Source organism: Marmota flaviventris, chromosome 1, assembly GCF_047511675.1.
Source record: "Marmota flaviventris isolate mMarFla1 chromosome 1, mMarFla1.hap1, whole genome shotgun sequence".
NCBI classification, from domain to species: domain Eukaryota; kingdom Metazoa; phylum Chordata; class Mammalia; order Rodentia; family Sciuridae; genus Marmota; species Marmota flaviventris.
In genome coordinates, this window is record NC_092498.1 from 13425353 (window position 1) to 13444509 (window position 19157).

Below are 19157 nucleotides of genomic sequence, written 5' to 3' on the forward strand. Positions count from 1 at the left end.
GAGTGATATTGATCAAATTTATTGTTATATTGTGTGCATGTACAAATATGTGACAAATACACCCACCATTATGTACAACTGTAATGAACCAACAAAATATGTAGGACAATAAAGCAACAACAAACACAAAACACAGAGTATTAAAATGAACTCAAAAAGATGCAAATATGTTGGACAGAGTTACTGCATGGTTGAGAGGTGGGGTAGGCACAACTAAAGCCTAGAACACGAGCAAGTTTATTTATTTTGACCCATTATGTACCTTCTACAGGCTAATACTATGGTGAGGACACAAACAAAAAGAGCATCTCCCAGTGACTTGGGATGCTGAGACAGGATGAACACAAATTCAAAACCAGCCTCAGCAAAAAAGCAAGGAACTAAGCAACTCGGTGAGTCCATGTCTCTAAATAAAATACAAAATAGGGCTGGGGATGTGGCTTAGTGGTTGTGTGCCCCTGAGTCCAATCTCTGATAACAAAAAAAAAAAAGCAAAACATCTTCCCTAAATTAGAATATGTAAAAGAACTCAGACTCTAAGTTAATCTCAGATTGTGCAAAACCTTTTAGGCCCAGCACATTGGTATGATCCCTTTGTTTATTCTCTCAACAAACTTGTCAATGATTACTATCCATGAGCTTCTTTGTTAGATTTCAGAAGCACCAGGAGTAAATTCCAAATTCCAGCTCTCCAGAAGGTTAAAGTTTAATAGAGAAATTGACATAACAACAACTAGTTTCTCCCCATATAAGGGGAAAAATTACTGTACTTCAGTACTTATTTCACAGATACCTCAAATATAGTACCCAAAAAATAACTTATCATTTTGTATAGTCTTATATGGTCCAAGTATAAACCTTTTCGGAAATCTTCACTTCAGTTAATGTCACAACACCCACACAGATGTGAAAAAGAAGATGATAAACATTGTCCAAGATTCCCTCTCCCTTATCAGTATGGGCATCAAGATCTGGGGTTCCCAGATCTTGTAACCCCACTTTCAGTCTCAAAGATATCTATTCTTCTCTTTCTCTTGTCCTCTACTAGTCAAAGCTCAATCCCCACCCCAACCCAAGCAACTGGAAACCTTAAAAGCTCTCTCTCAGTGTCTTGTCTGTCTAACTATTGTCCAGAGAGTAGCCCCAAACATTTTCTAAATGAAAACTAGAACAGGTTAAACTGGTCTATCAATGAGTTCTCATTGCATTTTTAACAGTATAATGATCTTGTTTACTATGGCATGAAACTTAAAAGAGTAATCCTAAATTAAGACTCTAAACTTAACTCAGAAAAAGGAATAGAATCGATAAAATTATGTTTTTTGTGTGCATATCATTACTATGGACCAAAAAAATGTAATGTCACTAAAAAGGGCCTACTCAGTACCTGATACAAGTACCATGTTTACCTTAAATTGCAGCATTTCATCCTTATGGTAGGTCACCTGCAGGTGGAGGGGATTCACAGGTGTGGAGGGGAAGATGTTGGCATAAACAGAAGGCTTTAAGGAGATGTCAGCCGTGGCCCCATGGGAGTTGTACTGGACATTGCTCACAGAGTACAGATCATTGACAAAATAACAATGAGGGACTCCAACAGAACTGGATTCCTGGAAAGGAAAGTTGAGATTGTAGATCAACAGGTGGTCCTAGAGTTGTCAAATAGAAATAATCAGAGAAGGCAATCTGTATGGAGATAAAGCCAACACAGCACTCATTCATGTACATATAATTAGATAGTGATAAAAAGTAAATTTCTAGACAAGAGAAAAATAATTATTAAAAAAAAACATGATCCCAATCCACATCTAATCTTCCTATACAGACCAGGTTCCTTGGAAGCCCTGTTTCTATGGAATTGAAGTAGGCACCTGGCTACTAGGGCTATGCTCAAGAAATTGCCTCCTAAGGTTAAAGATCTGGGCATCCATCAACACCTCAGTGAGGTTACCTCCCAGGCACAGCCTCGGGCAATGCAGTTTGCTTCAGAAGCACCATGCTCATCAGGGTAGCAGTCTATTTTTTCTTCATCTCTGATGATTGTGTTCCACTCCACTGTGTATTCCTCTCCCAGCACAAGACTGATGTCTGTGATGATGGCAACCTGAAGGAGTGGAAAACACACAAAGAAATATCCTCAGAACAAAGGCCTGGCAAGTTCTAAATATTTTTAGCAACACATATCAGTACTAGACCAAACTTTCAACAATCCAAGTGACATTTGAATGTAATTCATATGGAAAGAGCTATATAAATGAAAGGAATATATTTAGCAGCAATATGGCAAATATTACTATTCTATCACAATCTTGTGCATTATATTGTGGAAAGAATGAGATCAAATAAAACACCACTTTCTTTCATTCCCTGAGTTCTCTTCCCCTTCTGCGTTTCATCACTGGATTTCTTCTGGTATTGCCAAATTGCCTTTATCTCTTGCCCTCCACTCCCCAAACCAGCATTCCCCATTGGACTAGAGGTTTAGAAAGAACAAAGCAATATGAATCATATGGCCCAGACTTTCATTCCCATTCTTCATTGGGATCTTCAATGAATTATTTCCATTCTTTGGATCTCAGCTGTAACAACTGCAAAATTGGTGAGTTGGGAAAATCATTGCATTTTTTTAATTGCTAACATTCCAGTCTCTTCTAGTCTCCAACCCAGATAACCAAAATTTGAAATCTTTTTTTGGGGGGGCGGGGGATCACACTTACCATGTAAAATATTTAACATTTCTATATTTTTCTTACATTTTCCTCTTATTTAAATAGCACTTTCTATAGTTAATGTTGTTGTTCTCATTTGTCTGGAACTATATGATCACATTTTAAAGATTATCATATTTTTTCAGTCTCCCAATTCAAATCATCTCAAATATCCCTGTACTACTAATCCTACCCTCAACTCCACTTGGAAGAATGCCTAGATTTAAAGATCACTATAAGACTGTATGAGAGAATTTAATAAAATGATTTTCTCACTTTGGCACTTCAGTCTCTAAAATCACAGGCATTTCCTTCTATCGAAACTTATGTCCTTCCAAAAGTGAAGACAAGCTATGTGAGTTACACAAAATTTACAGACTGATAATTAAGGAATATTTGCTGTCTTGAATTGCCTTATCTGCTATCTCAACTTGGAGTGTGATAAGTAGGAAAAAGTTCTTTCTAGAAAAATGATGGCCATTTGTGGAATACACTGCTACTTGCTTTCCTTATATAAAATAGTCCCTTTTTTCTGTTTCAGTGTAGAAATCCTAAGTTCCCAAGAGAAAGATCAATGTAGCACAGTGATGGTTATGAAATAGTAAGTTCAAGTTCACTGAAAGTTGCTAGTTAGGGGGCTCTTTCTTTTGATTTACAGGACTTCCACTTCACCTTATATCTTCTCTTTGTTTTCCATTTTTACCCTAATTTGTCCCACCATCGGCACTTAGTAACTAGAACTCAGCAATCACTTCCAGTCCCAAGAAAAGACAAGACCTCAATTGTGACAAACTTGAGCCACTGAACCAATGCCAGCAATGGTCCACCTTCTAAACCACTAGTTGCAAATGGGGAAAATTTCAATTTGTTACAATTTTTTGTGCTCTGTCATTTGCAATTGATGAATCCCTATAGGATACACCATTTTTCAAGATCCAGCACTGGACTCAACTATTGGAGTAAGCTTTGAGCATGAATTAAGATATCAGATAAAATTTGTCCTAAGTTCATTTAGTTGCCAAGCCCCTTCCCAATTATCTCTTGTGTATAAATTATGTCTTCTTACCACCCACATTCAAGAAAAAAAGAAATTTCTTCTGTCTTATGTTAACAAGGTTATTTGGCAAACATAGAGTGAGCTTATTTTCACATATACATCCTTTATATGACTTCCACTTTGTTATATACATAAATGATATACTATTTACTTCTAACTTTATAATGTTTGCATGCTCAATAAGTCTTGTCAGGACCAATGTCAAATGTCATCAATATGTCATGGTAGTAGAATCTAATCTATTTATTTCCCCAAATTTGGAAGGTCCTCACAAACCATGTTTATCCAGCAGCTTTAATGCCAGAAGCACCTGCCAGTCCCCATGGTCAGGACCATTTGGAAAAAGCATTCCTCATAACACTAGGCATCAGAGGAAATGATTACAGGATGCACAGGATGGACAGGTCTCATCACAAATGATGAGAAATTATTTTATTATTATCATTTAACCAAAGAAGCAGTCATCAGATAGGATCATCAAAGACCTCGTCTTCAAGTGGTTATTGAGAATATATGTATTGGAGGGAGATTCTACTCATCTCATCTCTATAAAGTCTTTAAAAAGTAGTCATTTCAATATTGAATGCATGGGACTCCTTCCTCCCACCTTTACCTTTCAGCACCAGACATGAGCTTCCTCTTTCCCATTTCCTCTGACCTGTTCTAACTCTGCTCTCCTTGTGTCCACTATAACTTTATCTTTGAAAGTGATGCCAGTGAAACAGAGGAGAACACTGAGGGGCCGGGGGGAAAATGGGACCATTAAAGACCATATCGCCTCATCCCTGCTCAGTGGAGCCTCCCTGTCCTTACTAGCTCTGCCCACCACCTCATCAGCACTTCTGTTCCCAGCCCTCTGATTTCCCCACCACAGGCTCCACACAGTGCTCTGGTCCTTCAGGAATCCACACAACCTTGGCAAGAAGGAAAACCAAGATACTATGAAGAATTCCGGAAAAACAACTTCACCAAATGGATTTTTACCTTCAGCTGAGCGTCATATGTGACCTTGGGAACAGTCTGACTCAGGACACCATTTTGTTTCACTGTAACGTTGCTGGGTTTCTGTGTCCCAAAGATTTTAATCTGCTGAAATGCTAAATTATTGGGGTCCTTATAGGTTGCTTGTGAAATGTTCACATTCAGGCGGTTCTGAAAGTCAAAATAGCACAATGAAGCCCAAAGCTGTGCCTCTAAAACACAGATTCTCCAGCCACTCAAATGCTCCATCCTAGATCAGTAGCTCCCCACTGCTCTGAATGTCCTTAGCTGTCTCTACTAACGCATGCTCAATGACTACAAACACTTTAATAAAATCTGTGGGAAGGGAGACTTCAGGAACACAAACACACAAACATTTTGGGAAACATTATTTTTAAAAAAGCTGCTTTGATTTATCATTATTCTTTTGATAATATTTATAATACAATTATTGGTAGTTAAGGTATGCCTAGAAATGTATTCACCCTGTGGTCATCAATGCAAATGGATTTAAAAATAAAATTACACATAAGTGCTAATAGTAGACAAGAGCCTACACCTAAGACTCATAAAAATATACTCACTTGGGTGGCAGAAAATTCACATAAAAGATACACTTTATTGGCCACAGTATCTAAAAGCAGAAAAGAGACAAGTCAGACTGGACTGCACCAAAGATACAATCTCTTTTAAGCTAATTATTGATGCCACAAATGATAAGATTTCTTACCTTTTTACAACTGAATAATATTCTGTGGTTTATAAGTGTCACATCTTGTTTATTCATTAATCTATCAGTGGACACTTATGCTGTTTCTTTATTTTAGTTTTTATGAATAATGCTGCAGTGAACATGGGTATGAACATATCTCTTTGAAATACCAATTTCATATCTCTTGAACATATACCCAGAAATAGGGTTGTTGGATCATACAGTAGTTCTGTTGTTAATATTTTGAGGAATTTCTGTTTTTAATAATGGATGTACCAATTTACAATTCCACCAACAGTGTGTAAGGATTCTATCCATTTTCTTCAAGTCCTCTCCAACACTTACATCTTATCTTTTTCATAGCAAACATTCTAACAGGTCTGAAGTGATACTGTAATTTTCTACTTGCATTTCTCTGCTTATAAGGTTGACCAACTGTGTATCCTTTATGTAAAAATATCTAATCAAATCCTTATCCTATTTTTATTACTTCTGTTTTATTACTGCATTACAGTTAAATGTAACAGTAGGATTCATTTTGATATATTCATAAATTCATACAATACAGTTTGCTGCATTTCAATCCCAGGACCTCCTCTTTTCTTCCCTTCCTTCCTCTCCCTAGTCCCCCTACTCTACTCTATTAGTCTTCCTTCTATTTATTTATTTTAGTTGGTATGTTATAGTTATATATAAAATTAGAATGTATTATGATATATTCATACATGCTCACAGCTCCTATTTTTAAATCAGGTTATTTATTTTCTTCCTATTGAGTGCAGGAGATTTTTATATTAATGTTTTATCAGGTACATAGTTTTCACATAATTTTTCCTATTCTGTGGGTTTTCTTCTTTTAATTCTGTTGTTTCTTGGCCTTGCAAAGGTTTGATTTACTGCCACATCTATATTTTTGCTGTTGTTGTTATCTTTGCTTTCATTGTCATATTAAAAAATAAACACTTGTAAGACCAATGTCAAAGAACTTTTCCCCTATGTTTTCTCCTAGAATACTTGTGGTTTCAGAACTTTAAACCATTTTTCATAATAGCCAAAATAAGGAAGCAATGTGTCAATCAATAGACAAATGAATAAAGAAATTGTAATATATACATAGTGGTGTATATATGTATGTGTATGTGTGTATATATATATGTGTGTGTGTGTGTGTATCTGCATGTGTGTGTACATATACATACATATATATAATTATTTAATTTTTCAAAGGAGTGTTATTCAGACATTAAAAAGAAGGAAGTCCTGCTTTTTGTGACAACATGTGTGAACCTGAAGTATATCATAATAAAAGAAATAAGTTAGGATGATCTTATTTGTATGTAGAATTAAAATAAGTTGAACTCAGAAGCAGAGGGTAAAACCGAATATGCCAGGGGCAGGGGAGGGGGAAAATAGAAAGATGTAGGTCAAAGGGTAGAAACATTTAACTAAAAGAACAAGTTCCAGGAAGAAAAAATGTACAGCATGGGTGGTAATATGTTAAGTAATTTCATTGTGATCATCATTACACAATGTGTGAGTGTGTGTGTTTGTGTGTGTGCACATATATGTGTATACATATATATGCAAAATACATATGTGTACATGTATATATTGTTCACCTTCATTATGTTCAATCTTATTTGCTGATTAAGTGTTTTTAAATAAAATAAATAAAAAGAATTTTTTTAAAAGCTACATCTCAAAGTTAAGAAAATTGTGAACAAGTCTCCAAGGCTAAACTGCTGATTTTCCTTCTTCTTCCCATTATAACCTTGAAGAGATTTCTTTCCAAGTACTTTCAAGTCATATGCCTCATGGAATCTAAGTCCTAAGCTACCACCCCCAAAATTTTTAGCATAGTGTGAGGAATAATACTATTAAAAACACAGCAAGATATATATACAGTTGACAAATATATTTTATATGCCACATTGACAGAAGTATGTTTTCAATATCATCAACATTTGTTTATAGAGGGTTTTTATATTACCAATAAATTACAGGAAGATCATGAACATATCTTCCAGGTTCCCACTGATAATAAATGAGAACCTATTAGGATCACTGGCCAATGGAACAGTTGTGAGAGAGACATGTTTTTCTTCCAAGTGGGCTTCAACTTCTGAACAGTGCAGGCAATATACAACTCTTATCTCAAGTGACTTTTCTTACTATGCCTTGTGATTCAAGTCCCTCTCCCCCTACTAGAATGTCCAGCAGGAGTAGGGGCCATGAGTCAAAGATGTAGGAATGGAAATTGCACATTCTCATAAGAGACTCACCTTTGGTTTCCCCGTCATCCCAGAAAAGTTTTCCTGTTGCTTCTTTGTTCTCATCAAGGGCAATAATGAGACCAAGAGGGTTCCTTCGACTGTGGGAAATAAGAGCTAGGTAAGACAAAAAGATCAGGACACAAAGAATTTTGCTGATTTGTTTCTTCAAATTTCAAATAGTAAAAGTTACTAGCAATAGATGGCCCTGCTTTCCTCTGAAACAAAGGACAAATTAGAAGGTGATTCTTTCTGTCACAGAAGATAGAAGTACCTCAAACATTATAATTAAACATCCATGTGGGAGACAATAATTTAAGCATCAGAATCACTGCAAAAGCTATAATAAAACCAGTGACTGCAACTATTACTTAGATACAAATTACTAGAGGAGAAAGAAATTCTAGACAATAATGAAACAAGTCATTTTAGAGATGAAACCTACAGAAGTGCCATCAGAAGGGAGAAACTCTTCCCCGCCTAAGGGCCATTTTTACTCAAGAAGCAAAAACACACAATAATGTCCATTTACATCATGGAAACTTCCCTTATTTGATTACTTACTATTATTTTGTTTAGATTGAAAACCAAAACATTCCAATTATCTGCCTTATAATTTAGAACAGGAAACACAAAATAATGCTCAAAGAAATGGTGCAAGTTCTGGATATAGAGAAAGGGGAAGAAAGAAAGCATTTATTTGGGCATCTCCTCGTGTTGCCACACCTCTGTACTCCATCCTGGTTTGCATTGTCTCAGGTATGCCTTCCTGGCCTAATATTCCCTGTGTGTTCTTTCACATGTTAGCCTCCACTGCATAAGTCAGGTTCTGTGACCAACAAAATCACCTGCTTTCATTCACAGTGCAAGTATTGGGTGTCCTTGCTAATCTAGGAGAATAAATCCCTATTGTGACCTCCTCTTTGACCTTCCATATTATAACAAAGATTGGACATAGTCACCAAATAACCAAAGCAGAAAATGAACAGTGACACATAAAGTGAGATCCTACAGGAGTGCAGAATGACACTTCCAGAAGGATGGTAGACTAGATATTTTAAAGAACCCACTCTTTCTTTAAAATATTACTTGATCCTAGATAAATTGCAACATATGTTCTTATTAAGAAACATTGTTGTTCCTGTAGAAAAAATAGGTTATATATAAGAGACAAATATGACAACAGGTAAACAATACAATGAGCTAAATCCAAAGGGTATCCAAAAAGCAAAACCTGGAATTTCTCTGGGGCTAATGAATATTAGGTCTAATACTGAGCCACTGATTGGCAGTTTAAGGTAGAGAAGTGGAATCTTCAACTCCCATGTGAAGCCAGATCTTAGATGGGGAACTAATATGATACCAAGTTGACCATAGTCCAATTGCCTTTCAACCAAAGAGAAGTCAATTCACCTCTGGAGGAATTAGATACACATTTGTGCCTTAAGATTTGGGAACTAAATACTAAAGGTAATAAGTCAACATTGAATTTTCAGCAGAAATAATTAACTATCGGTGTATATTCCTCTAAGGAATTCAGATAAAATAACTTTCCGATAGAGAATGAAATGACTATGGTTGAAATATATAACAATATTTAGGAAAAAAGAGAAAAATCTTCTAAGGAGCAAATAATATTTTTTTAAAGTTAGAAAGTCAAAAGTGGTCCCATTCCCTTTGCCAAAAGAGTTAGAGAAAGATTACTTGCAGATAAAATCTGAGCTTATCTTGGATCTTTGAAAATGTAAGAATACAAATAATACATGCTGCTGAGGTTGTGGGGGAAAAGATACACTCATTGTTGGTAGAACTGCAAATTAGTGTAAGCACTCTGGAAAGCAACATAAAGTGAGATCCTACAAGACATTCCTCAAAAAAAAAACAGGAATGGAACCATCATATGACCCAGCTATTCCACTCCCAACTATCATAAGAAAGAAATGGCTCAGTAGGAGAAAGTAATGGGAAGTTGAGGTTTTAGGAGGATGAATAGGGAATTCTAAATCTATATACTCCATGTAGGTATAATATGTTAAAATACACTTTTCTGTCATGTATATCTAAAAGAACAGATCAAAATTTATCCAAAGAATTAAAATCAGCAAACTATAGTGATATAGCCACCTCAATGTTTATAGATGCACAATTCACAATAGCCAAATTATGGAACCAAATTAGATGCCTATCAATAGGTGAATAGATCAAAGAAAATGTGTCATATATACACAATAGAGTTTCACTCAGCCATAGAGAAGAATGAAATTATAGCTTTTGCTATAAATGGATGAAAATGGAAAACATCATGCTAAGTGAAATTAGCCAGAGTCAGAAAAGCAAGGGTCAAATGTTTGTTTTCAGTCATATGTTGAAGCTAGAGGAAAAGAAGGGGACAAAGGACAGGGAGAACTGGATATCATAAAGACACAGGGAAGATTAGTGGAGTAGGAGATTGAGAGAGAGGGTAGAGGGAAGGGTAGAGGAAGGAAATGTGGAACGAATTCAACAAAATCACACCATGTGAATATATAACTATACTCCATACAGGGTACTCCATCTTTATGTATATGTAGAAAGAACCGATCAAAATAAATAAATAAATAAATAAATGAGCAAAAGGAAGACTAGTAGTGTAGAAGAAGGAGACTAGAAGGAAGGAGTGGGGAGAAAAAGTGAGGCAATGGGGACTGAAATGGAGGAAATCACATTTCATGCATGTATGATTTTGTCAAAATGAACCTACCTACTATGTATAACTATAATGCTCTAATAAAAACAACAAAGACAAAAAAAGAATATAAGTACCTAACGGCTGGGAGTGTACTCAGTGGTAAACGGCTTGCCTAGCATACTGGAGGTCCTGGGCCTGCTGGAAAGAGTATTAAGTACCGATACCCAAATGCAACAAAATAGATGGCTATGTTTGTAGAGTAGTGCATTTGGGGTATGGTTGCTCTGTATGTGTACTAAAATAGCAGGAGATATAGTTATCAAGGCTAACTTGGAATCAGACTATGATGGGTCTTCAGCAGTCTCTTAGTGAAAGGTTCAGACTTAAGCCGGGATGAAACAAGTTAAGATTATCATGTGAGAAAGACAATTTTGGTGTCAATGTGTAGAAGAGCCTGAAGTTGAACAATTATAAAAATAAAACCAACTGGTGTTGGATTTAGGCATATTTTCGTTAAAAAGTCTATAACTGAAAAATTAAGGTAATAAAGGAGGTTCAAAGAAAAAGACGGGTTTAAAGGCCAAATGTTCTCTCTGATATATAGATGCTAACATACAATAAGTTGGGGGAGGTAAGAATAGAGGTTCACTGGATTAGATAAAGGGGAATAAAGGGAAGGGAGGAGGATGGCAATAGGAAAGAGAGTAGAATGAATCAGACATAACTTTCTTATGTTCATAGATGAATATACCACCAGTGAAACTCCACATCATGTACAACCACAAGAATGGGATCCTAATTAGGATAAGTTATATGCCATGTAGGTATAATATGTTAAAATACACTTTTTGTCATGTATATCTAAAAGAAAAAAACAAAAAAAAGAAAGAAAGAAAGAAAGAAAAAGACAGGTTTGTGTCCTTTAAAGGACTCCCAGATTATTAAAAACAAATAAGCTAATAATTTCAGGATCACAATATATTTGTACATCTCTTTAGTATAGATGAAGACTACACTTTTGGAATCAAAAACAGAAAAATCAACAGCATGGGAGATTCGAGATTTATAGAAGAAAGGAGTTTCTGAATCCAGTTTTGAATCATAAGAAAGAAATGGCTCAGTAGGAGAAAGTAATGGGAAGCTGAGGTTATAGGAGGATAGACAGGTAATTCCAAATCTATAAGTGATAATGAATGAGGCAAAAACCTGAGAACCATGCATAGATAGATGGTCAGGTCAAAGAAGGTGGGGTGACCAGCTGACCTGGCCTGCCCTGAATTGAGTTTTCTTAAGACATGAGATTTTCAATGCTAAAACTGCAATATCCCAGCAAAGCTGGCCAGCCTAATTGCCAGTGTATTTAGAGAAACTTAAGAAGAAGCAGGGATAAGATCTTTCAAAATCTTTCTAGGTGCAGCTCTAGGTTGAAAAGAGGCCAAGGGAATGCCAAGGACAGACTTAAAAATCCCCTCAAGTCAGACACACATGCACACGTGTGCCTCAGGACCCTTTCTTCCTCACTCCACTCTGTGCTTCAGCATCCTCTAGTCAACATATGGAGACAGAAATGACCTGCTTTGTCAGGCTTCCCTTTGAGGACGTTCCCAGCCATGCTGTACCTGGCCATAGTCGTCGTACTTGGCTGCTGTGTGGGGAAGATATAGCCTCCTCGAAGGTGAAGTCCGATTTTGTCTCTAGGAATTTCCATCTCAACTTTTTGCTTCCTCCATCTCAATTGGCCCCCCTGAGGCAGACAGATAGTCAAACACATTGGCCTTACTAAGAGCCAGAGCCTGCACTAATCACCCGTGTGCTGAGTTATCTATCTGTTGTCTCTCTTTTCCATTTAGCTGTCACTATATACTCAGGCAATCAAAAAAGGAAATAAAAAAATTAGGAGCAACATTTTTCATGGTTAGTTGAGGGTTTGTGAGATTGTTTGTTCTCTGGTGAGGAACAAACAATCATTATATATTATATAACCCAATAGTTCTGAACAGGAATCTGATTCCTGACCAAACTCAAATTGCCCATTAGTCCTTTTTAATTTGATCATGAGACACCATATAAGTCTTTATCTTATTGTTGAATAAAAATATTTTTTTCAAATTCCATCATGACTGATATTATATTACTTAGTTTCACATTATCTAGGCTTTGCTGTGAAATTATGGAAAACACTACAGAAATATTCTTCAGTGAATGGATGGATGTTTCTTTTTCTAGGAAGTCATCTTGTTTATACAGCTGCAACTGTGGTCTTCAGAAGTTTAAAAAAGTCCAAGTTACTTACAGTTTCATAGTCATACCAGATGGCATCAGGCACATATGCTGTTACTTTCTCTGCACCCTAAAATTAAAACAAATATTATCCTTTATATCAGCCTCTGAGGGAATAAAATATGTTTTATTTATTTATTACATAATAGAAGTGACAATCACATCCTGAGCAATTTGACATTAGTGTTCTGGTCACTACTCCCTTCTGCCTCCATATCACAGAGCAAATAATAATCTGCTGTGACAATCTGGCACACCATGGGGTCACTACTTAAGCTGAATTGTCAGCAGATGTTTCTACATTGGTTGAGAATTTGCTCAAAAATAATTACTTCTAGAGACTCTGTGTATCACATTTCCCACTTACAGAACCCCAGCATACTCTCTTCACAGCTGACTCAGCCACAGATATTAAAAATGAGTTTGGAATAAAGAAAAAAATGGGTTTGGAGGGGACACAGAGACAGAAGCAGGGACAATGAGTCTCAGTGAGAACACTTGCCTCATCCAGAACTGGAGTGATGAGGAGGCCTGGGCCCCATAAAAACTGCCGGTGCACATCCCAAGTTTCACTGTCCTTGTAGAATCTAGACACCAATGAGACAGATCACTGAGATATGGGCCAATGCACCTGGCAGCTCTCCCCCAGTGCATCCAAAGCATTCAGACGGCCCTGGCAAATATCCAAAATTATTCTGAAACACCTATTCTATCCCCATCCAGCCCCCAGACAAATCTTCTTTCCCCAGTCCCTGTATCCTCTTATTACTCCTTCACGTTAGACAAAAATTCCTATTCTAATATCTATGCTAGATAGATCTCAGGCTGTAATTCTATTTGTCACATCCTCCTTTTTAAAAAAAGTAAAATAACCAATATATTTTAGAACTTTGACTATCAAGAAGGAACTAAATCTGACCTAAAAAATAATAATGCAAATTTTACTTTTAGAAAATCTGCCTTTTAACAGGAAATTCTAGAAGACAGTGAAAACTTACACCTAAAATGGACATACAGTAATGCAGATACATGCCTGCCATATACATAAAGGAGGTTACAGTATTCTGACAAGGAAAGGCTCTTAAGTCCCGCCTTGCAGAGTTAAATCAGAGATGCTAACTGGCTGGCAAATCAGAATATGAAATTCTAGAGATCCTTTATAATATTCTCATTTCCTTTCAAAACACAGGCTTATTGCTGGAACTTGAACAGAGACCTAGCATCATAGTGATTTATAGGAGAAACCATTAGAGTCATACTATTGACCTTCTAGAGCCAGAAGTGTAACTCACTAGAAAAGTGCTTGCCTCGTATGTGCAAGGCCCTGAGTTTGATCCCCAGCACCACAGGGGGCAAAAAAAGACTAAAGAAACTAAGAATGAAAGATCTTAAATGACATCTAAGATGTAGAATTTGCTGGTGGAAGAACAAAGAAAAGCCCCCAAATCCCAAGACTTTAAGTCTAGTTTTCTTCCCAGAAGGAGCAAGCTAAAATACTTAAATTTACTCCTACGGTAATATATAGGCTGAAATAACCTTACAAATAGCCAATGGGCACTCAAGTCACACACACACACACACACACACACACACACACACACACACACACACTCTCACTTGCACTGAGTTGGGAGAACTTACTCATGTAGAAGAGGTCTGGCCACTGTGTCCCCTCGGCTATGAGCATAGTAGAAGAGAGTGTACAGATAAGGCAATAAAGTATAGCGAATGTTAAGGTAGTGCCTGGACGAATTCATCAGCAAGGAGTCAGCTCCAAAGGAGGCAGGATCCTGGTCCTAGGAGGAAATAAAGGTTTGCTAGGGTGAGCTGTCTACAGAAAGAATTTCCTTCTTGAATGGCTGAGGCTTAGATTGCAAGCTTTGCCTCTGAGCAGTACAGCTGGGCAAACAGTGACCATTTCAACAAGTTGTCTATTGCAATTTGCAACTCATCTCCCTCATTCAGCCTAGAATTGCTCTGTTGAAAATATTTTCCCATTTTCTTCTCATTACAAAACAAGTAACATACATAAAGTGTACAGTTCTTTGATAGAAAATGCTCACAGGGGGAGCCTCTCACTGGTGGATTAGAGAAGGTAACTTTCCTGGTCACTCCCTGGTGTGAAGCCAAGAATCTAGACACACTGCTTCTTAGCAAGGTGAGAGAGGGGAGCTTTTCTGGGAATTAACTCTGGATATTCTGAGCAGATCAGGGAATCAGGTGATTGGATAAAACAAAATAAAGAAATCCCAGCACTGCTGCTGCTGCCAGCAGTGGTACCAACAAGTGTTATCTCCCCTGCACTAAAATAGTGGGGTGATATATCAATTAAAGGAACCCTCAATTTTAGGAGGCCTGAGGTATGTATGGATATGGAGAGACCAGAGATCAAAAATATTCCACCACTAACCTGAAAGATGTCTTGCACAACAATATAGTGTGGAGGTAGGAAAAAGAAACTATGTCTTTCCCAGCTATCAGGGAAATCAGAGGAAGGAACCATTTTGCAGCTCCAGCTTGGGGGCATGGCACCAGGAGATCTGAATCCTGACAACTGTGTCTAACCCAGAAAACAGGTTTGGCAAACCCACAAAACATGGCATAGTGTGTGTCTAAGAGACCAGAAGAAAATCAAAAGTGGAGTTGGGTTTACATAGAGGAAACTGGTTGAGAAAAACACACCTGGCTTCCCTCTCCCCTTCCAGAATGGTAGCTTATAAAGATCAGACACTTGAAAGTTCAGCTGGGAAAGTCATGCCCTGCTGACAATCCTAAAGGGCGGGGAGGAACTGATTCAGTTCAAAGACTGAAACCAAGAGTCCTAAAAAAACAGATTTCATTAGTGTCTGAGGAAGAATTGGCCCCTCCACCAAACGAGTGAAACCCAGGGGTTTTTCCTAGGGCACAGTCTCCCAGCCACCCCAGCAACTGCCAGATCAGTTTAAATTTTAACTGATTTAAAATCTCCAGACCAATCCAAGGCTAACTAAGCCTAAACCCTGCCCCCAGGAGTCCTACATAAAGAATCTCTCATCACACTCCAGCAACCCCACCTAACATACCTGAGAAGAATATTTGAAATTAAAAAAAAAGAAAAATTTCCTAACTTTTCATCAAGATCCTCTTCTTTATTTTAGTGTATTTTTTTAATTTCTATTTTTTTAAATTTTTTTTCTACTCACTGTTCAATTTTTACCTGAATGGTTCCTGCTTATACATATTCATACCGTTTATTGATTTGTTTTGTTTTGTATTTGTTTCTCATTCCTAAATTTTTTAAGGTATTTATTTCTCTTTGATCAATGTTTTAAGGACTAAGATGTTTGATTAGAATATGTCAGTTTTGTACGATCTTACTCTTAATTTTATTTTTACTTTTATTATTTATTTTTCAATTTTTATTCTATAATTTTTTTTGTCTCACTTAACTCTTTTTTTGTCTCACTTAACTGTTTCCCTAGAATCTTTCTCTCTTTTCCTCTACTATCACTCATCCTGTTTTCTAATTCTATTGTCTCTCTTCTTCTCACACAAACATTGCACCCTACATTACTTCTTTTCTATCCCTGTTCATAACTTAAAATTATAAATCCATATATAAACTTACTGTTTTTACTGTGGGTAAAATAGCTGATCATATAATCTCTATTTATTGTGATAACTAACATAGAAGATGCCAAAGCAGGAACTATTTGGTTTGATGTTGTAAACTATTTACATTGATTGTTGTTATTATCCATCCCCCCCTAATCTATGAGGTTCTGGAAAACTTCAGAGTCCCTAGAAGCCCACTGGGTAGAATCTCTACTGCCTCAAACCATATTGTCAAATATGTAGACAAACCAATATAATTCAATAACAGAATCCATCAGCACCACAGTGGAAGAAATGACAGAGAAAGAGTTTAGAATATTATTTGCCAGGTAAAAGACTATGTAAGGTAGAAAATGCAGGAAGCAAAAGATCACTTCAATAAAGAAATAGAGATTTTAAAAAAGCAGAAATCTTCAAAATGAAGGAATCAATAAACCAAATTAAAAATTTGTTGGAAGTTGGAAGACATCACCAAAACAATAGATCAATTGGAAGACAGAGTTTCAGGCAATGAAAACAAAATATATATTCTAAAACATAAAGTTTACCATGAAGAAAAGATGTTAAGAAACCATGAACAAAACTTCCAAGAAATATGGGATAACATAAAAAGGCCAAACTTAAGATTTATTGGGCTAGAAGAAGACTCAGAGATACTATCCAAAGAAATGCATAATTTTTTCAATGAAATAATATATGAAAATTTCCCAAACCTTAAGAAAAAAATGGAAAATCAAACACAGGAGGCATATAGGACCCCAAATAATCAAAGTTACAACAGACCCACACCAAAGCACATTATTGTGAAAATGCCCAACATACAGAATAAGGACAGAATTTTAAAGGGTGCCACAACAGATTACTTTTAGAAGGAAACCAATCCAGATCTCAGCTATTTCTCAACCCAAACCTTAAAGCTAGGAGGTCATGGAATAACATACACCAAGCTCTGCAAGAAAATGGATGCCAACCAAGAATCCTATACCCTGAAAAATAAAGATTTAGATTTTATGATAAAATAGAAACCTTTCATGATAAATGAAAGATAAAAGAATTCACAACTAGAAAGCCTGCACTACAGAACATTCTTAGCAAAATATTTCATGAAGAAGAAATGAAAAATAAGAGTGAAAACCAGCAAAGGGAGGAGCTACACTAAAGGAATAGTCAATCAAAGGAAAAACTAATTCAAATTTAAAACCAGAAATAAACCACAATGACAGAGAATAAAAATCATTTCTCAATTTACTGAATGTAAATGGCCTAAACTCATCAATCAAAAGACATATACTGGCATACTGGATTAAAAAACAAGACCCAAAAATATACTGACTCCAACAGACTCACCTCATAGGAAAAGACAACCACAGACTGGAAGCAAAATAATTGAAAAAAATTTATCAGTCATATAGATCTCATAAACAAATAGGGATTTCTATCCATCAGATAAAGTAGATTTCAAGTCAGAATTAATCAGAAGGGACCAAGAAGGCCATTTCATACTGTACAAGGAAACTATACTTCAACAAGATATAGCAATCTTAAATATATATGTACCAAACAGTGGAACATCTGTTCCACTGTCAAAAAAAAAAAAAAAAAAAAACCTTCACAAGTTCAAGAATCAAATGGACCACAACACAATAATACTGGGTGACTTTAACACACCTCTCTAACTACTCAACAGATCTTCCAAACAAAACCTAAATAAAGAAAGTATGAACTAAAAATAAAAAGTCACCAAATAATAACCTAATTTTACATCTCAAAAATTAGGTTATTATATATGGAAAAATAAGAACAAATCAACACCAAAAAGCAGTAGAAGACAGGAAATTGGAACTGAAATTAATTAAATTGGAACAAAAAATTTAAAAATCAACAAAACAAAAAGTTGGTTTGTTAAAAAAAATAAAGCAAATTGACAAAACCTTAACCAAGCTAACAAAAATAAAGAGAAAGAAATCTCAAATTACTAAAATTTGTGATGAAAAAGGAAATATCAGAGACACCACTGAAATACAAATAATGATCAGAAACTAATCTGAAAATCTATACTCCAATAAATAAAAAACATGAAGACATTAACAAATTTCTAGAAATATATGACTTACCCAAATTGAATCATGATAGAGAAAATTGAAACAGAACAATTTTAGGAAATGAAATTGAAGACCCCATCAAAAGCCTACCAACAAAGAAAAGCCCATGACCAGATGGCTTCTCAGCCAAGTTCTACCAGATCTTCAAAGAAGAACTTACACCAATTCTCTTCAAATATTTCCATGAAATAGAAAAAGAGGGAAACTTTCCACACTCTTTCTTTGAAGCTAGTGTCACCCTGATACCAAAATCAGACAAGAAAACTTGAGACCAATATCCCTAATAAACATAGATGTAAAATTTCTTAATCAAATCCTGACAAATTTCATACAAAAACATGTTAAAAAGATAGCGCAACAAGATCAAATGGGGTTCATTCCAGGGATGCAAATTTGGTTTAACATATGGAAATCAATAAACATAATTCATCACATCAGTAAACTTAAAGACAAGAATCATACAATTATCTCAATAAATGCAGAAAGGGAATTTGACAAAATTCAGCATCCTCTCAAGTTCAAAATACAAGAAAAACTAGGGATAGTAGGAACATACCTTAACATTGTAAAAGCTGTATATGCAAAATGCACGGCCAACATTATTCTATAAGGATAAAAATTGAAAGAATTCTTTCTAAAAACTGGAACAAGACAAGGATGTCCTCTTTCACCATTTCTATTTAATATAGTCCTTGAAACTCTAGCCAGAGCAATTAGGTAAAAGAAAGAAATTAAAGGTATACAAATAGGAAAAGAAGAGGCTGAACCATTCCTATTCACCAAAA

At 36.0% G+C, this 19157-nt stretch overlaps 1 protein-coding gene across 1 annotated transcript in view; it reads right to left on the reverse strand.

The window, feature by feature from the left end:
- The window catches only part of Mgam (maltase-glucoamylase), a 208646-nt gene that overhangs the window by 158726 nt on the left and 30763 nt on the right, over positions 1–19157 (reverse strand). The window contains exons 17-25 of the mRNA XM_071611523.1: positions 14318–14472; positions 13179–13263; positions 12690–12746; positions 12016–12140; positions 7741–7829; positions 5331–5380; positions 4750–4917; positions 1952–2104; positions 1410–1610 (exon numbers count right to left, since the gene is read on the reverse strand). Coding sequence (XP_071467624.1) covers positions 1410–1610; positions 1952–2104; positions 4750–4917; positions 5331–5380; positions 7741–7829; positions 12016–12140; positions 12690–12746; positions 13179–13263; positions 14318–14472 — 1083 coding nt within the window. The remainder of the gene's footprint in view (positions 1–1409; positions 1611–1951; positions 2105–4749; positions 4918–5330; positions 5381–7740; positions 7830–12015; positions 12141–12689; positions 12747–13178; positions 13264–14317; positions 14473–19157) is intronic.